Raw genomic sequence first — 19,526 nt, 5'->3', positions numbered from 1 at the left:
ACGTTATTCAAGTTCGGCAACTCTTGTCACCTAAACAAACCCCATGTGAAAAATTACAAACTGAAACGTCCTTCGGCCTTTGAGAGCATTTGATATAAGGTCACTACTTTATCTCACAGCACAAATCAATCTTATAAAATGGATGGTGCCACAAGCAGAGTTCAAACTGCCATCGGCAAGATGGTGGAAACTCTTGATAAAGGACACATTAGAACGATGCAGGTGAGGAAGAAAAATAGGATGAAACTAGACTTTGGACTTAAGACTTCTAGCTAGATTGATAAATCAAATCTTGACTGACTGGTCTAGTGGCAGTGGTAGACCGTAGCCAAGAAGTGGAGACGTGGAATTGTATTGCTGTTGACAGAAAGTGGACTCCTTGGCCACGAATAGATTCGTTTATTTTTTACTGTTTATTGCCTGCCACTTCATAAACTCCATGTCCATGTACAAACCGAGTTAAAACAGTAACAGACATAGACATAGAGAAGAGAGCTGCGCCGGTGGTACCAATACTTTCGATAGGTGTTCTTGCCTTGTACTTGTACTTTGAATTACTCTCTCCCTATCAAGTATCCCTGACTTTTGATAAAAGAAAATGAAATAAAAATCTAAATTGCAATCTAACTCCAAATATGAATCAGAAACAAAATAACAACTGTATCTACTCAGACTCAGACCGTTGTTTGCCTTCACTTACACTTACACTTCACATGCCGCTATTCTTGCCTCTCTCTCTCTCTCTGGAGGAGACGATCTCACACACCTTGTCTTCAGTACGCTCTAGCGAGTCAAAAAGTGATGAACCATTATGGTGCTGCTGGGCAAAGTGCCGAGGAGTGAACAGTGTCATCTTTGCTTCCTTTCCTGTGACAACTGGTTCTGCTTCTTCATCGTCATCCAACTCAGGCTGCTGTGTTGGCTACAAATCGTATGTATGGGATATCATTGGCTGAAAATCTTTTCATTGGCTATGAGGACAAATTTCATTGGTATAACAGCTAGTAGTTTCATCGGACCAGGAATTTCAATGTCACTATTCAGGATTTTGCTCAAATTTATGTCGCCATAGAGAGTTTTTTATTGCTAACAATAATATGGAAAAAATCGGGACGTGGCCGCCATGTTGATATTTAGGGAAAGTCACTATAACGATTATCGTTGTTGTGATAAAGAGGTTGCACTGTATGAGTTCTCATACCAAGGGACGCCAAAGCTACAAATGGTAACAAAATGGTGATTTTGATTTAAACTTAGGCAATTTGGGTTGTTTCAATGAAATTCGGCTATATCAGGGCTCAGTTTTTTAACCATCACTGCTATATATATTGAGGTCTCACTGTAACAATATGCTGTCTGAATTAAGACTTGAGTCTCATCACCTCCCATGATGGGATGGGGACGTCATGTTATTTGCATGTCCGATAACCAAAATTGTTTTTGGTTCATTTTTATAATGGAAATACTCTCAAACCAACGCAAAATATGGTCCATTACAACAATGTTAAATCAAGCCCATGAGTGCGTTTGATTATAAGATCTGTGTTCACGTTGGATGGAGCGTTCCAACTTTTGCTATCTTTATATCCTTTCCATACCTAATTTGCCCTTTCCATGCTGTTTTCCTTCCTTGTCCTGGAATGATTAGGTTGCCCTGATTGGATGGTGTTTCATATTGAGAAAGAAACTGAAGTCAAATTTATGTTTATTCTTTGTTCTTTTTTATTTGTTGGAGGAGAGGGTGGATTTTTTTCCTCGTAAAGTATCTCCTTTTTAAAAATAAATTTCTGTCGTTAATAATCCATGCACTATGATTGTTATGTTTTCTTTCAGCTGGACATGTACAAATGCAGCACCAAATGCTGCGAGAACAGCAAAGCGAATTTGGATGAGGTACAATCTTGTGTGGAGAAATGTTCCCATGACCTAAACAGAGCCCAAGCATATCTACAGAATGAAATAGAGGCTTTCCAGGTAAATATTTCGGGTTCTGGTTTGAGACATGCACATTATTGAAAAACATCTCTCTCTCTCTCTCTCTCTCTCTCTCTCACACACACACACACACCAGACATCACTGAAAGGGCATGTATTTCAAACTGTAACAACCAACTAGCTGTCCCTTTCCTACCTATTTTCCAACGTTCAATAAAGGAACAGAAAATCCCAATTATATGGAAAACATCGACTATAATTCCAGTACCCAAAAAGAATCCACCAACTCAGCTGAATGATTATAGACCTGTTGCTTTAACATCAATTATTATGAAATGTCTGGAAAAAATTCTGAAAAGAGAGCTGTTGCAATTTATATATGACCAACACATACTTGATCCATATCAGTTTGCCTACCAACAAAATCTTAGTGTGGAAGACGCACTCCTCACAGTGATGCATTCAATATCAAATCACTTGGATGTTTCACCCGCCAACTACTGCCGAATCCTATACGTCGATTTTTCGTCTGCCTTTAATGCCATGAAAACCAACATATTAATCAGTAAACTGCATGCTCTAAACCTTCCCCATTACCTCATCAACTGGTATAACAACTTTCTCATCGATCGCCCCCAACATGTCAGAGTAGGCTCAAATATATCATCAGTAAAAACTCTTTCAAACGGATGCCCACAAGGGTGTGTAAGCTCACCTCTACTTTACATCCTCTATACAAACGATTGTGTGGCTAGCTTTGATAACTGCCAACTCATCAAGTATGCTGATGACACCGCAATACTCGGCCTGCTCAATGATTCCGTCTCCGAATTTAAATACACTGAGCAAGTTAGTAAATTCAGCAAATGGTGTGCCGATAACTGTCTAGAGCTCAATGTAACAAAAACAAAGGAACAACTGTTTGATCACAGAAAAATAGGAAAAAGAGCAAGACAAATAACAAAAATTAACAATCAGGCGGTTGAAACTGTTGAAACGTTTAAATACCTTGGTGTAATTATAGATAACAGTCTAAAATTTGAATCGCACACCAACAATGTCATCAAAAAATGTAACCAGCGCTTGTATATACTCAGAAAATTAAGGTCTTTCAATGTGAACAGAAATACCATGATACAAATCTATAAGTCATTAATATTGAGTATTGTTTCGTTTGGCATCACAACGTGGTATGGAAGCTGTGGAACAAAAGAAAAATCCAAACTACATAGAACCCTCAGAGAGGCTTCAAAAATAATTAACACCGACCTTAGAAGCCTTGACACAACTTATATTAATGCAGTTGAGAAGAAATCATTTAACATTATCAACGAAAAGAGGCATCCGCTGAGCGGAAAATTCCAACTTCTGCGCTCCGGAAGACGGTATCTAGAAGCAAAATGTAGGACAAATCGACATAAGACAACCTTCATTCCAACCGCCATAAAATTAATTAACAAATCTTCTGTGGAAAAATGAGACAACCAATGAAAATAACGAGAAGCAGTGTCGTGAATCATCATCATCGACATTGCCGCCGTCGTTATCATCATCATCATCATCATCATCATCATCATCATCATCATCATCACAATCATTGCCATCTTCTTCTTAATATAAGACACTATATTAATAATATGGTTATCTGCTATCCCAGCAAATATATCGTATCGTTCTATCTGTCTGTCTGTGTGTCTGTGTGTATGTATGTATGTATGTATGTATATATGTATGTATGTATGTATATATGTATGTATGTATGTATGTATGTATGTATGTATGTATGTATGTATGTATGTATTATGTGCGTGTATGTTCGTGTATGGCTGTGTCTGTATTTGTAAATGTGTTGATGTTCATACCATGAACCAAACTGAGCATTGTTTACCTCACATGAATTGCCTTTAATTTGGACAATAAAGATTATTATTATTATTATTATTAAGGAGTTGATACTTACTTCTTTAAGTTTTACTTGGAGAGTAAATATTATTATAGGAAGGGTGGGGGAGGGGGGTGTAAAATAAATTTTATAATTTATAATTGACTTTTTATGCAAGTGCAAACATAATTTTCATCGATAGATGATGAATGCAGACTCATTGAAACTCTAGTTGCCTCACTCCTTCTTTATTTTTCTTCCCCTCTCTCGTTCTCTCTCTTTTTCTCCCTCCCTCTCCCTTCTGTTGTGTCATTTAATGTTCGGTTGATTTTTCAGTTTTTAAATTCAATAGACGTTTATATTTATTTTCAGAATCGGTTACAACGTTGTGCCATGAGCTGTCAAGATAAAGTGAAAGATAAAATGCCTACATCTCCTTCAGATGATGATTATAAGAAAGGGAGGTCAATACTGGAGGGCTGTGTTGTCGAATGTGCAGATTCACACGTAGAATTGATTCCAGGCATGACAAAGAGAATGTTAGAAACGTTAAAATCTAGAAAATATTGATGTTTGTAAATTTTTAGGTTTGTATTTTTTGGTTGATCTCGCCATTTATCAGATTCAAATTCAATTCAAATATCCTAGCCTTGATATATATATATATACAAAGGGTGGATCTAATCTCACGGAATGTAGAATTTTTAATTTGTTTTTGTTTTTTTTTTTGTTTTAAAAAAAAATTTTGTTGAGCGGTTTTTGAGAGAAAGAGTTACTTTGATAAGTTGAGTTCCGGAAGACTTGATGAAAAGAATGTTGGTATGCAATAAAAGAAAGTGGAGTGTGTGGGGGGGGAGGCATGTTCTGATAGATGGAAAGACGACACTGGTCCCTAAAATGTTTTCTAGTTGTTAATGCAACTTTTAATTCAATTTTATGATTGTCATGATTTTAATCATAGATTAATACCTGGAACAACTACAAACGACGTCTAACTTCTAAGGCATGGCACAAGACTGAAGGGCTAGAGCTCAGGTGGTCACTGATTCTGATATGTAATCATAGTTTTACCATTCCATGTCAGTGAATGCAGTCCTTTATTTACGGGATTAGGCCACTAGTCGTGCTCATTGTTCTGTGGGACTTATGATTCATTTTTAAAAAAGAAAATATTTGAGCTATTGCAGTGCAGAGCCGGTATTTTGACATTGGATTGGGCATATGGACATGACTTCAAAGTCTTGTGTTTTTGGGGGGGGGGGGGGGGTATTTATATATTTATTTATTTACTTTTATTTTTGGTACTGTATTGGGAAATAATCTTGATCAACATGTATTTTATCAGAAGACGTTTATACTGGAAATTGGATACAATAAGGACATTGTGACTCGCAAAGAGTCCCCGTTGTAGTCAAGACGGAATTGGAAGGGAAGCAATACTGAGGGAAATATTTTTTTTAAAGACACAGTAATTATCAAGTAACCTCCCTAAGTGACTGTGACTTCCAGTCATCTAACTCCCACCCGAAATCACCATACCTCACCCCCTCTTCCACTTACTTCTGGACACAAGACGGGTTGGAACAATGCAACGGTTAATTCTACCTTCCTCCGTTCATCTGCATTCCACCCATTCCAGATTCCAACTCCACCATCCACTAAGTGCACTTCAAAACTCAAGTAGCGCACAGTCCTAACCACAGGCTTCCCACCATCTCACTTCTCATCGGGCATAGTTACCTAATCAGTCACGAGACATACATCCTTCATTCTACACATAACATACTAGGCCTAAGTGTATCAACATGTTGATCGGTCAGTTACCCGCCTCTCATGAGCCTTTTATTGTATTTTGTCATGGATACATCAAGTACACAGAGAAACATCAATAGTACACACAATAATTGCCATTTGCCCACTCCCACCTCATCTCCTTTCCATAAGTTATGCGTGTCATGTGTGCCTTCCTCTCTTCTTGTTGAGTAGGTATGTAGTTTTTCTCAACTGGGTAGTAAACTTGCCATTCACACACCCATTGTAGCCATGTTCCAAGAAATAATTCCCTGTATTAGCCATGCATGATTTATAGGCGTAGAATGGGGATTTAAAAATTTCCTGTTGTAGCTGAGCTCCTGTTGCAACCGAGGTTGTTGTACACAAACTGAACTGTATATTGACATCCATATCAGCTAAAATTGATCTAGAAACAAATAATACAATTTATAATTAGCTGAAACAAAACAGCGTATGTCCCCCTGTCAGATAAAATAACAGCCAATGAAAATGTGAGTTTATTGTCCAATGACATCCCATGAATTTTCATTGATCAGAACATTGAGGTCAGCGGTGAAGTCTAATCTCGGATGGTACCAGGACTCAACTCAGAACTGCTGAATATTGCTTGGAGAGTTAAATTTAAATGCCACAAACGTGAATATTAATAGTTCTTTTTCTCTCTGAGAAATAATGCAACATTAAAGATGAATAAACAGTCCTGTCTGTTTTGATATCATTCGTAGACCTTCAATCTCCTAAATTTTGTTAGAAGTTACAAATGTATAAAGTGTGTGGATGTTAAATGGTAGTGAGTTGTGTCAATGTAATTCAAGTGTGTGGATGAGTTCATAGTACTGGTGGGTAATTTTACTTTTTGATGTATATAATAATAATATTGAATGCTGTGTGAGAACAAGTAAATGAGAGATAAGCAATTTGTTTGTGATAATAAATGCATTTATCATAGTTCATCTATTTTTATGTGTAATTTTTCTTTTTTAAAAATATTATCGACTGTGAATAGTCTAGTTTTGCACATACTCGTGTTGTACTGCCGTGTCTTCCTATTTCAAATCTCTTATCTGTCATTGTTATATTTGCTCTTGGCTTATATGATATAAAATAAACTCCAATTACAGTACAACCTCTCTATAAGGACATCGCCCGGGACTGGAAAATTGTGTGGTTATCCAGGGTTGTTGTTATTCCCAGGTTTTCAAAAAGGGGGTGTGAAGAGACCCGTGATAATAACGGTTCGATGCACGGACCAGTGCCGATGAAAAGACACATTAGATTTTGTATTTATCTAGTTGACAAAGATTTTAGCTGTTAAGCTTTTACTTTATGTGGTGTATTGTCATTTTTAAAGTCATAAACTACAGTGCTCGAACCCCATTTTCCCTCTGTCGTTTGTCCAGGCTTGGGATTGGCATGAGTGCATTGTATGGTCTACAACAATGAGGAAAAAAATGAGTAAGTCAATGAAAAAAGAAAAAAAAATCTCAGAATACCTGGGTTCAAGCCTTGCTCAGCGCATAGTTGAGTCCTTGGAAAAGGCTCTTTACTCACATTCTCTCACTGTACTCCGGTGCAAAATGAGTACCTGGCTGCTAACCTGGCTTTGTCTGAAATAATTGCAATATCGCCTAACAGGTGTCGTGTTTTGTTTTACATGTTACAAGTTGCTGTTGCATGGTACTAATGGTTAGTGCGGGGCGGTCCTTGGCAAGCTTAAGGACCACGGTCCTACGGTCCCTGGGAAATGAAAACCGCAAGGACCGGTCCTTTTCAACATTGAACATTCCTGAGAGACATGTTGGAAGTTCGAACCGTTTTGACCTTTGGGACCGTGGGATCGTTCATTCTTGAACCGTTAAAGACTCGGGACTGCTACACGATGAAAACCGTGGTCTACAGGAGTAAAACACACGGAGTAGTCACACTCATTTCAAATTGTAACCTAATTAGAGAAGAGGGGTGATGCCTTCTTTATTTGCTCACCGTACTTCATTGTTACTTCGATAATTTCGCGTGAATAAAATTTGAAATTTATCCCCATTCACGGAGATAATGGAATCGCCCAAGGCGTTGATCGAGTTGTTCGTGGCGTTGATACACACACGCAACTCCTACCCCCCCCCCCCCCCCCCCCCCCACCCCCATCCCCCCACACGCACACACACAATAGAGGGCAGCGAGCATTGAAGGGTAAGAGAGAGACGTGAAGTTATAATAAGAGGGGGTGGATGCAGTAATAAGTGGGGTCGATAGTGACTTTTCGCCAGATCTAACAAACCCAGCTACCCATTCACTGCTGAGTAGACAGGGATTCAGAAAAAAACTCGACTGCACCCGGGATCGATCTCTGGCCCTTTGCGTATAAAGAGAGTGCTCTATCAACTGAGCTATAGGGGTCCCCAAATATTCTATTGGTCTTTTTTAAAATACAGACGTTATAACTGGTTTTTTTGGAAGGAAGAAACTAATGAAACTCATATTATTTGATTAGTTAAAACACCAAACGAAATTTTAATATTATTGTATTATTTTAAATGACAACAATGCGATAGAAAGGAGTGGTGACAAGAGATGGACAAAAGAAAACAAAAAATCGGACTTGCTACTTGCTAGGTTCGACACACACACACACACACACACAAACACATCTTTAGTAGTCACATGCATTTCAAACAATAACCCATTAGAGAAGAGGGGTCATGCCTTCATCTTAGATCATTGTCATTGCGATCATTATGGTGTAGTAAATTTTGAAATTTACCCCGTATAATGGAATCGTCCAAGGCGTGCGCCTCCTGTTCCCCCCATCTCACACACGAAAGGGCGGTTTGCGGAGTGGAGGGAGGTGGTCGTCTGCCTCTATGGTTGTCTGTGTCGTTTAGTGTATGGCAAAGGGGGGTGGGTGCGATTAATTAAGTGGGATGGGTGGTGATTGGTGGAAGATAGGCAAAGAACCGAGGCAACGAATCGCTGGGGAAGTAGTATGGCGCGAGACCGTTGAAAGGTGATAAGAAGTGAGGACCGCCGCCGGTCTTCCACTTTGGGACCGGTCTCCGGTTCACAGCTAAAAGACCGTGGGACCGGTCCTCAGCGCGGCACTACTAATGGTACAGTACAACCAGGGACCCCTTGTAAAGTGCTTTGAGCACATTGAGTGGATATTGCACTATATTTAAAAAAAACCCAAACTCGAGAATAGAAATATGATGTTAAACAAAATCCCTTACACTATCAATCATATTATTAGAAATGGGTGTTATAATCCATTAAGTAGAATAAATAAAAAACTTAGCAGTGAGATTTAAATTCAAAAGTATTGAAAAGAACTCTAGTGTAACATATAATAGTATACTTATATAGCGCCCATTAATCCACTGACAAGTGCTCTATGGCGCTTAACAATCACTCAGACTATATAGACTAGCATACACACTAACACCCGTACACACATACACCTGTATACTCAAATCCACATACAGAAACTTCTCCGCATCCACATATGCAAACTCTTTACATACACATTACTAATACTAATAAGCCATAAAGAGCTTCACACATATCATCAATTGTTGCACAGAAGAGAGTTGTTTATCCAGGTTTGGGACCGGCATGTATGCAATTGCAAACATGGCCACAATTAAAAACAATTTTCTCATTTTCTATTTTAAAAAATATATTTACACAAGGTGACTTTCATGTCAATGTTTTGTGAAAAAGTCATCGATCGCAGTCTGGCTCTGTCTGAGTCTGGAGAAAACGATCTCACAGACCATCAGGTCATTGTACAGTCTATCAAGAACATTAATTGATCGAAAAGCATTCATTCTCGTATTCTCGTTGGCTGATGTTGAGTAAGTATGGAATATCATTGGTCAAAGAGTAAGGGTTTTCATTGGCTATGTGTTGTCATTGGCTATGAGGACAAATTTCATTGGTTGAAAGGCTAGCAGTTTCATCAAAACAGGAATTCCAATGTCGCTAATCAGGGTTTTTGCTCAAATGTATGTCGCTAAAGAGTTTTAAAAATTACTAGCAATATATAAGGAAGACATCAGGACCTGGTTGCCGTGTGCCTATTGAGGGAATTTCGCTATAACGATTGTCGTAATAGAGAGGTTGTCCTGTACCATGTTCGAATACCTGTTGCACTATATGGCCTTGAGCAATCACCCCGCCCTAGCTCAGTTTGCAGCGGATGCTTGGGTTATTCCATTCTTCCCTTTTTGGGTTATTCTATTCCTCTTTTGGAATAGACCCTAAACTCGAGTAAAGAGAATTTTATTTTTATTTTATTTCTATTTATCCTTTACTTGTATAAGAAAATTGTAAAAATATACCCAAACTTTTGCACAATTCAAACATGAACAGAATTGTTTATTATCAATTACATGGAGAAAAGCAATTTCACTAGTATTGGTATGTACAAAATCATCTTTATAATTTATACACAAAAAAATAGCCGATCAGCATTTACTTGGTAAAGTCTCATAAATGAATTTTTTACATTACCAAAAATGACTATTTACAATGAATGTTACATAAATCAGAGCTGCCAACCTCATTTAAAGAAAAAAAAATGTAAGAATACTTGCCAAAAAGTATAAGATTTGGGGGGAAATGTACAATTCACAAATATATAAACCTGCAGTCAGCACTCTCATTAGATAATTTTGGAAATATTCACAAGTTTATCGGCAAAGAATTTCAAAAGTTTAATTTTATTTATAATCTTGGCTTTTTCAAATGTTATAAAACAAACCATAAATGCTATTCAATTCGTTAAGATGCTAGTGGTGGAAATCATGTAGAATCTACAAAAACCTTCTTTAAGCATAAGAGGAGCAGGATAAAACACAAACACTGGGAATTCAATCTAATGTCAAAAAGTGTATAGATTAACAGGAAAAAGGATATAATCGTACATAGGTAATAAAAAGCCTACAAAAATTCTATTTCTTTTTTTTTTTTTGCTTACAATTGGCAACTCTGCATAAATCATGCAAATGTGTTTCTTTTTAAGAATGATCTAGAGACCATTAAAAAAAATAATAGTCTTCGATATAAGCGACATTCCTGGCTTTAAAATCAACCAGTTAAAAATTGGGCACTACATTGAATATTATAGAGTATCAAACTAGAGGGAATGTATGAGCAAATTGTACACAGCATACCAGAACCTTATCTTTTTACAGCTGTAGAATTATTGCACCGAGATATCAACACAGGGATGCTTCAAAATACATATACTGTCATTTCAAAACAACACATCAATGTATAAACAGTGATGTGAACATGAATAAAAAATATGTATTTATATATAATGAGCACCATTTACTTAAAACTGTACACAAATCTGAATCACCCTGCATCAATATAATATGATAGACGTCACTTAACAACAAATGGTTGTTGTTTTTAGAAGGCCAGAGAGATAACTAGTCCTTCTGAGCCATAAGCAGACCTGCCTCCTACTGCTATTAAAAATTTGTAGAATTACGAAATTTCGGCTCAAACTTCTGAACTTCATGACTTCATGAGCATCTCTAAGTCATTGAAACTCACTGAAAATTAAAGTTCATGTTAGAATACATAATTTTGAGGATTGTGAAGTGTTATTTAATCATTGTGAGGACAAATGGTTGATCTATAAAGTTAACCATAGTGAGAACTATTCCTATCTCCTAAAAACTACAAATTTCTAAATTGTCATCTTGGCAGGTCTGTCTCAGGCCCATGAGGCTTAAGTTTCTCCTGTTTTCTGTGGCACTAAACTGGACAATAAAGTACTTTCTGTCAGCTCAACTGACCCAGCTACCATATTGCTACTGGACGGGCAAAGGGATGATAACTTTTTAAAACATTTGCACACCGGACTGTTACCGACCGATTCCTTTGCCTGTGAGTTCAAGTCCATTACCATCTAAGTTCACCCCTAATGGATCGTCGCCTTGTCGTTGGTGGGGGTGCTTGAGGCACATCTCGGGCAAAGGTGTAATTCTGATTGACTGTCACTAGACGATCCTGGATGTCGACCTGTATGCGGGTTCCATGAACGGCCCGCCTGGATATTTGACTGAATGGTGATCCGAACTCGTGCAATAATGGCTTCAGCCATCCCGAACTCCACACACTATGCTATTTATACCATCTTAGCTATCAAGGCCCCTCAAGAGGTGATCAATCCTCATCAAATTCTTTGCAATAGAATATCAACACTTTGAAGTTACAACTACTTTTAAGAGATGATTACAGCTGCCTTTAACTGTTCCACCAGGAATAATCAGTGAGTATTTTACTGAATCACATACAAACAATTCCTCTTCCATCTTTAGTGGATTTAAAAAAAAAAAAATAAATAATCATTTAAGATTGAGCATCACTTGTCGTTTTCAACACTTTGAGAATTTCCAGTGGTTGCCTGTAATCCCTGCAACAAAATGGTGATACTGTTCAATTGTTCCATCATCTCCTTCTTCAAACCATCAATGTGACCTATGACCTCCCTCTTCACGGCGTGTATCTCCTCCCTCATTTCCTTCTTGGCCTCTTCCAACCTCTGGTCAAGGACACCCAGCATCATGTGACTTCCGTTGATTCCCGAGACCTGGATCTGGCCATTGATTGGTTTCACATCAGGTGATGGCTGATCTAAATTAACATCCGTGTCTGCTGCTGATGACTCTCTAGTGAAAAAAAAAGATAATAAAATAATAATTAGAATAATAAATGACATTTGTATAACGTCTTAGCCTGATTTAATAGGCTCTGGACAAAAAGTCAAGTTATTGATTTAGATTTAGATTTGAAAGTTGATAATGAGTCAGCGTTTCTGGTATTCTGGGGAAGAGCATTCCAAGAATGGGGTCAGAAAATTTAAACATCTGTTCATCAATTTTGCGGGCGTATTTAATATTTAGATAGGATTGTTCTATTAATTGTTATTAGATCTTAGATTACTATTTTGAAAATAGTAATGCACAAGGTCATGGAAATATCCAAGGGTATGAATATTTTGTGTTTAATAATCAGAGGTACAGATTTTGTAAATGGTGTGTTTTTTGAACAGCTTTCTATGGAGACCAAACAGATGAATTTTTTTATTTGGGTCTATTTTTCAAAATTAGCGCAGTAGCATAAATAAAAATAAAATAAATAAAGATTTGTTTTTAAATCAATTGGGGGTCCCCATAGCTCATTTGGTAGAGCACTCGCTTCACACACAATGAGACCAAGATTGATCCCAGGTGCAGTGGAGATTTATTTCTGGCCCCCCTGTCCACCCAGCAGTGAATGGGTAGCAAAGTTTGTTAGATTGGGTAGAACGTGCTTTGCGACAAACTAGCATCCTATCCAAAGGATAGCAAGCAGCTATTGTCCATTTCACACTATAGAAACTGGGACAAACTCTGGCTCCATGGGCCCAATAGCTCTGAAGGACTACTTTTTAAAATCAATGAATGTACAGTATTACAATCACGGGATGAGAAAGAGTAAATTTCAACGTCTGGAGTTCAAAGACCCATTTACATGAATATGTAGTAAACAATATAGACAGTGATTGTTAGTGATTCAAGGAAATAGAGGGGGGGGGGGGAGAGAGAGAGAGATAGAGATAGAGAGAGAGAGAGAGAGAGAGAGAGAGAGAGAGAGAGAGAGAGAGAGAGAGAGAGAGAGAGAGAGAGAGAGAGAGAGAAAACAAATATTATTCAGTTTATATTTTTTAAAAATAAGCTTGCTAGACTCCCATACATGTTTGGCTTCCGTGGAATTCTGTTTGCCGTGACTTTCCCACAAATGGCCTGGAGTATGTTATAAATATTGCCATGATCATCATCAGGCCCTTCCTCCACGTCCTCCTCCAAGCTCTTCATCGTATCATCTCCAAGCACCGATCTCATGATGGAAGAAATTCCATTCTGGCCTGCTGGTGACTGCATGGACATTAGGCTATTTGGATTGAAAAGGCCTCCAAGACTGCTCATCTTATTCTGTTTGAGGGGAAATTAATTACGGTTTCATTATATATTAAAGCAAAAGAAAAATAACAAACGATAAATAGAACTTTTATTGATGCTATGTGCTTAGGTAATTTACTCACAACATTCCACCAGCCGGATATAATGTACCAACACAGAAAAACTGTGAGTAACCTCGGCTGTTTATAGTCTGATTGATACAATTTTGTGAGAAATACTCATAAAAATGGCAGGCTAAAAACAATAACAAAGAGGTGAGTGACGTCAACTTCATCCCTTCTATACAGAGCAATATCCATTGCATGTGCTCAAAACACTTTACAAGTGGTCTCACTCCAACAGCATCACTGAACATATGGATTGAGACATTCTGCCTTTACAATGATATTATTCTTTCTTATCCACAGAGGTAACAGTGTTACCAGTCATGTGCGCATTTTTACACTTGAGTACATTGAGAAAATGTTAGTATAGAGTCTAAACCAAGGACTCAACTTTCTGCTGCCCACACCAAGATTCAAACCGTCAATGAATAAAATAAGTTACAAGCATCAAACAACATCACTGAACATGAAAAAAACAAAAAACAAAAAACAAATTGAGCTTTTATATAGGGCAATATACACTAAACGTGATCAAAGTGCTGTACAAAGGGTCCCTGACCAATAGCAACATGTAACATGTAGAACAAGACATGACGCCTGTTAGGCAATATTACAATTTTTTTCTGACAGAGCCAACACTGTTTATGGTCAGGTATTCATTTTACACCCGAATTGTTATAAATAAGAGGACTACTCTACTTTATCTTATTTAATTTATATCAAAAGTTTTCAAGATTCTGAAAAGGAAAAGTGATCCATAAAAAGGAAATGGTGATGATTGTAACAAAAAATACAAGTCTTTGAAAAGGTACGAAATAAAAATAAAATGAAAAGACACAAGAGAAATCTCATTAAATCCCTTAACAGATTACCAGATGCCAATTATAGAACATTTTAACTTTTATCATTAAGGTCAAATGTCACAAGAGACATGCTAATACTAATACATATTTTAAAGAAATATAATCTGAAATAACCAGTCAAAAATTCAAATGCAAACGTGCGCCTACTTGAAAATTTAAAAAATTCACGTCATAAGCCTTAAAATGATGTAGTCTGGCATCAAACTTTCATTTTCAATAAGTTTTAATGACTTAAAGATGCTCATGAAGTTCTAAAATTGAAGCCAAAACATTCTACGTTCGTAAAAGTAGGCAGCTCTGAAATACACCAATAAGGTCATTTTAATTGAAAAGAATGAGATGCACATTCCTCCCACCAAATCCAAGCATCAGTAACACACTGTATAGTCAACTGGAACAACTACAAAAGAAGTCAAACTTCTACGTCATGGCACAAGACCGAAGGGCTAGAGCTCAGGTGATCACTGGTTTGGATAAGTAAGTAAGTAATTGAAAAGAATGAAAAAAATGAAATGATTCGTACAAGTCCTTGTATTACGGCCAGGCTTGCATTCAGATTTTAAACAAACCTTTTCAAAAGTCTCCATGGTAGCGAGAAAGTCCAGAGCCTTGTCGGAGACTGAGTCTCCCATGTCCTCGATGTCCCTCTTCAGCTTGGCCATGTCAAAACTTTGGTTGGTATTCAATGATGCACTACCGTCTAAGTTGTGTTGGCGTATGTTGATTGTTATAGAGTGAACGAGAACATTTTTCTTTGCCCCTAATGACAACAGCTGAGATTAAAGTGGGGAGGGGGGAGAAAAAAAAATATTTGAAATAGCTAAAAACAAAAACAATTATCTTTGACGGTATTTAAAAATTGCCTTTTTCCATGAAAAAAAAAAAAAAAAAAAAAAAAAAAAAAAAAAAAAAAAAACTAAATAAAATGAAAAAAATATAAATTTCTAAATTGCAGAATACATAACAACTGATCAAAATATGATACTCTAGAACAAATTTTCCAAAATAATAATTTTTTAAAACCCTGGAAATTAAGAAACTTACTAGTGTAAATACTGAACAAGTGTGTATGAAACCGTGCTGGACAAAGCAAGAAAGAAATATACAAGAAAAAAAAAACATCCCAAAAGATCAGTCTGCCTCGACTGGGAATCGAACTTCAGACCTTCTGATTACTGGTCAGATGTGTAAATACAAGATATCATATATACTATGAGGTGTTTAGCTATCAAAATGTAACTTTGGTCCAAAGGGACAGGAAACCAGTTTTATATATTTATTGACAGATATAAAACTAGCGTCTATGTCAATATTGTATTGTTATAAATGTGTAACCAAATGACAAATTGCCACTTTTTTTAGGACAATAAAGATATATTATTATTATGAAAGGGGAATTTTTAAAATTATCCCAACTGTAAAGCTTTGGAACAATATCAAGTATGTAACAAAATATATTTCTTCCATATACAGATTCAAAATAATGCTTGATAAAGAAATAATCAATTCCCGATTTATTTATGATTACATTTAAATACACACGGTATTGAAAGGTCAATTGGCCTAAATAAAACCATTACATGATATAATATATGATATGATAAAATGTACCTTTATCGATAGTGAAGAGTAAGACTTTTCAAAACTGCAAGAACAAACAAAACTGTCTGCGTTTGATTCATGGATGAGTTTCTTTCCTCTGACTGTTTTAATATAACCCTCACGGTCATTGCTGATTTCCAATGTTCGTGATTCGCTGTCTATGGATATACCGTCTATCTGAGAAAACTCTGGATTGTTGCATGTTATTGTTGTCACAAATCCCTCGTCATTCTCACCCTTGTGAAACCCAAGTGAACATGTGTCATGGCCGTTGACTCTGTAATCAAGGGGAAGGAGGGAAGGAAAAAAATGAATTTAAAAAAAATAATATTGAATAACATATTTTATATTTTATTTACTTTATCTCAAAATGTCAATAAAGTGATTACCAAGATACACAAATTAGCAGGTCTGATAACTGAATGCAGTTGTGGGCCACATTGTTGAAATGGACGTATTTTGCGTCGGGTTGAGAGTATTTCCATTATAACAATGAGACCATAATAATTTGGGTTATCAGGCCTGCAAATAAATACTTGTCGCCCAAGGCCAAAATAACACAGAATTAATAATAGGGAAAATGTATTTAATACAACAACAGGAAATAGCACAGCTTTATGTCCCCACAACCATCCTGCTTTATTCCTGGAGACAAAGTTGTCACACTGGGTGTTCTTGTCAAATAATAGAAATGGAAGGGGGATTGGACAATTATATGATCTATATGAAGAGGAGTGTAATTAAATTCGATTGACAGGTCTCAAATAATGACACTTTGAAATGGCCAAACTTAGAATCAAATTGATTAAATGGTGAGTAGCAAAACAAACAAAAATTGAATTACATGAGAGACTGCCTTAATTAATGTTGATTAATCTAATGTTGATTCAATTTCAAATATTTCCTTCACTTCACTATGCTATTTCATAAAATAAATTACTCTCTCTCTGTTTTGAGACAGGCAACAATCCTTCTAGTCCAAAGTAAAAACATAATTTCTTCTGAACTCTTCTTTTATTTCTCTATCAGTTCCACCCTCTGATTATACTGCCCACATTGTCGTACTCCCTTCTGCACATTGGAGTTTGAGTCCGAAGAGCCACAGGGAACTATTAAGACTCGAGTCCGGATTGCCACTTCGTTTTCTAAATCAATTGACTGCCGTTTGATGAATAAGGGCAAGGGGATCGATATACAGTTACCATATTCAAGCATGGGTCTAATGATTGACTTATATAATTGAAGAAAAAAGTATTATTTTTTTATTTAATTTGTACAGACTCATTCTGAAATTAGACTTAGACTTAGACTTAGAAGCTTACTCACTCACGTAAGTGAAGTATAAGTGTTTAGTAAGTGTAAGGACAACCAACCAACCTGTTTTCAAACGAAATGTTGTCAAAATCAGAGGATTCAACGTCAATACAGCTATATTTGATCACATTTGCAGCTTTCTCTAGAGACACATTTTCATCTGTATCAGATTTCCAATTAAAATTAACTTTACAATAAGTGTAAGCCATCTCTAATCTCTTCTACGTCTTAGTAAGCGAGGAAACTTTGTTTATTTTACCTTGGAGAAAGGAAACCAAAATTAGAGAAGCCTATTGTACTTTCTAAGTGCAAAAGAGCTTCAAACAGTGGACACCGCCCCCGTCTGCAGAGTTGATCAGCTTGTCAGTGCTATCAGTGATGATGATGATGATCATGATGATGATAAAACGTAATAGAAATAATGATAATAATCACATTCCAATATTTTCCTTCTACAGAGAGGACCTATCAAATTTCTCTGTTGTCGATCTGGAATTTAATAATGCACAATGTTTTTATTTTTTGTTGTTTTTTTTTTTTTTGCTGAAAAAGAGTTTTGAGCCCGAAACGTTCTGTGTTTGTTATTTTTTATAAGCTGTTACATTAATTTTTATTTAATAATAACAATCAGCAACAACAACAACAACAAATAATAATAATAATAATAATAATGATAATAATAATAATAATAATAATAATAATAATAATAATAATAATAATAATAATAATAATAATAATTATTATTATTATTATTTGTTGTTGTTGTTGCTATCATCATCATCACCACCGTAAAAAAGCTCTCTTTTGTTATATAAAAGTGGTACCTAAAGGGTTTTCTCTCTTTAGTCTTTGTCTTAACAACCTGTATCGTCCATGATCTCTCCCCTACCTACTCTACAAGAGATTGGTGGGGCCCATTGGTCATAGTAATAATTGTAATCCTTCAGATCCTTATCATGGGGTGTTAGTCAGCCGCTGTGTACTTTCCACTAGATCTTAAGACCCAGCTTCCTGGTCATCGATGGCGGTACAGAGGGGTCAATTATTTGTTGTTTTTTTTTCAAAAGGGATTTTACTGGGCTAATTGTCAATTTCAGCACCTGTAGGAAGGATATGATAGAGGCAAATTGTAGATACGAGGTTAAAAGCACAGAAGGAAAAGGATGACAAAGGATGCCGAGTCAACTGTATTATATGGACCAGATGATCCATCGATTACCTTAAAGTCTAATCCAGGCACAAGCAAAGGATCGCATTATGAAGGCTATATAGTCTAGTGGTATGACACTCGATGTCGGATCGGAAGGTCCTGGGTTCGAGCCTCACCCGGCGCATAGTTGAGTCCCTGGAGAGGCTCTTTACGCACATGCTCTCACCGTACTCAGGTGTAAAATGAGTACCTGGCTGTTAACAGCATTGTCTCTGTCTGAAAAAATTGTAATATCGCCTAGCAGGCGTCATGTCACGTTCCACATGTTAAATGTTGCTGTTCGCCAGGGGTCGCTTGATGTTTGTTTTTAAGGGTTGTACGGCGCTTGCAACACATTTAGGTCATATCAGCGCCAGGAAAAAGGAAGAAAATGGGATAGTAAAAAGTTCTAGAATTACAATGAAAGCACCCAAGAAAAGGTAAGGGAAAGGGGAATTGGTTCACTAGGAAAGAGTTGTAGGTTCCAAGAGCACACTATCAAAGTACTTTGTCACCTAAAAGTCTCACCCAGACACAAGCATAGGTCCCCACTAAGAGAAATACACTCAAAGGTTTACACATCACACATAATATGAAAACAAAACATAATACAGTGCATAACAGACAAAAAAAATCACCTCCACAAACTCGTAACTATACATTTGACTGTTTCCCTACCAGTTAGGGTCTTCGGCTAGGGCCAGGACAAAACCAAGTCATCTCATTCCAAGACAAAGACAGAAAACATGTTGGAAAACAGAATATTGGTGGATAGAAGACACAGTAAGTGCCTCCCTGCCCACTATGGGAGGTAAGGAACCCTACCCAAAGGCATCAATAAACAAGGTACAATATTACTTCAAACTA

At 36.8% G+C, this 19,526-nt stretch overlaps 2 protein-coding genes across 2 annotated transcripts; one reads left to right on the top strand and one right to left on the bottom strand.

Moving 5' to 3' along the window:
• Window positions 1-2: 2 nt before the first annotated feature.
• Window positions 3-6,568, top strand: LOC144964484 (protein FAM136A-like). The gene is made up of 3 exons (XM_078898848.1): window positions 3-222; window positions 1,834-1,974; window positions 4,190-6,568. The coding sequence occupies exons 1-3, from the start codon at window positions 139-141 to the stop codon at window positions 4,385-4,387; spliced, it is 423 nt and encodes a 140-aa protein (XP_078754974.1). The 5' UTR covers window positions 3-138; the 3' UTR covers window positions 4,388-6,568.
• A 1,525-nt stretch (window positions 6,569-8,093) lies between these two features.
• Window positions 8,094-17,753, bottom strand: LOC144964482 (uncharacterized). The gene is made up of 5 exons (XM_078898846.1): window positions 17,534-17,753; window positions 16,166-16,433; window positions 15,124-15,327; window positions 13,361-13,599; window positions 8,094-12,294 (listed from the first exon to the last, which is right to left on the bottom strand). Exons 1-5 carry the CDS (start codon window positions 17,677-17,679, stop codon window positions 11,988-11,990), a joined length of 1,164 nt encoding a protein of 387 aa, XP_078754972.1. The 5' UTR covers window positions 17,680-17,753; the 3' UTR covers window positions 8,094-11,987.
• Between the last annotated feature and the right edge of the window lie 1,773 nt (window positions 17,754-19,526).

Source organism: Berghia stephanieae, chromosome 2 (genome assembly GCF_034508935.2).
Source record: "Berghia stephanieae isolate SIO BIC M18660-M18661 chromosome 2, UCSD_Bste_1.3, whole genome shotgun sequence".
Classification (NCBI taxonomy): Eukaryota; Metazoa; Mollusca; class Gastropoda; order Nudibranchia; family Aeolidiidae; genus Berghia; species Berghia stephanieae.
This window is presented reverse-complemented; position numbering and strand designations above follow the sequence as displayed.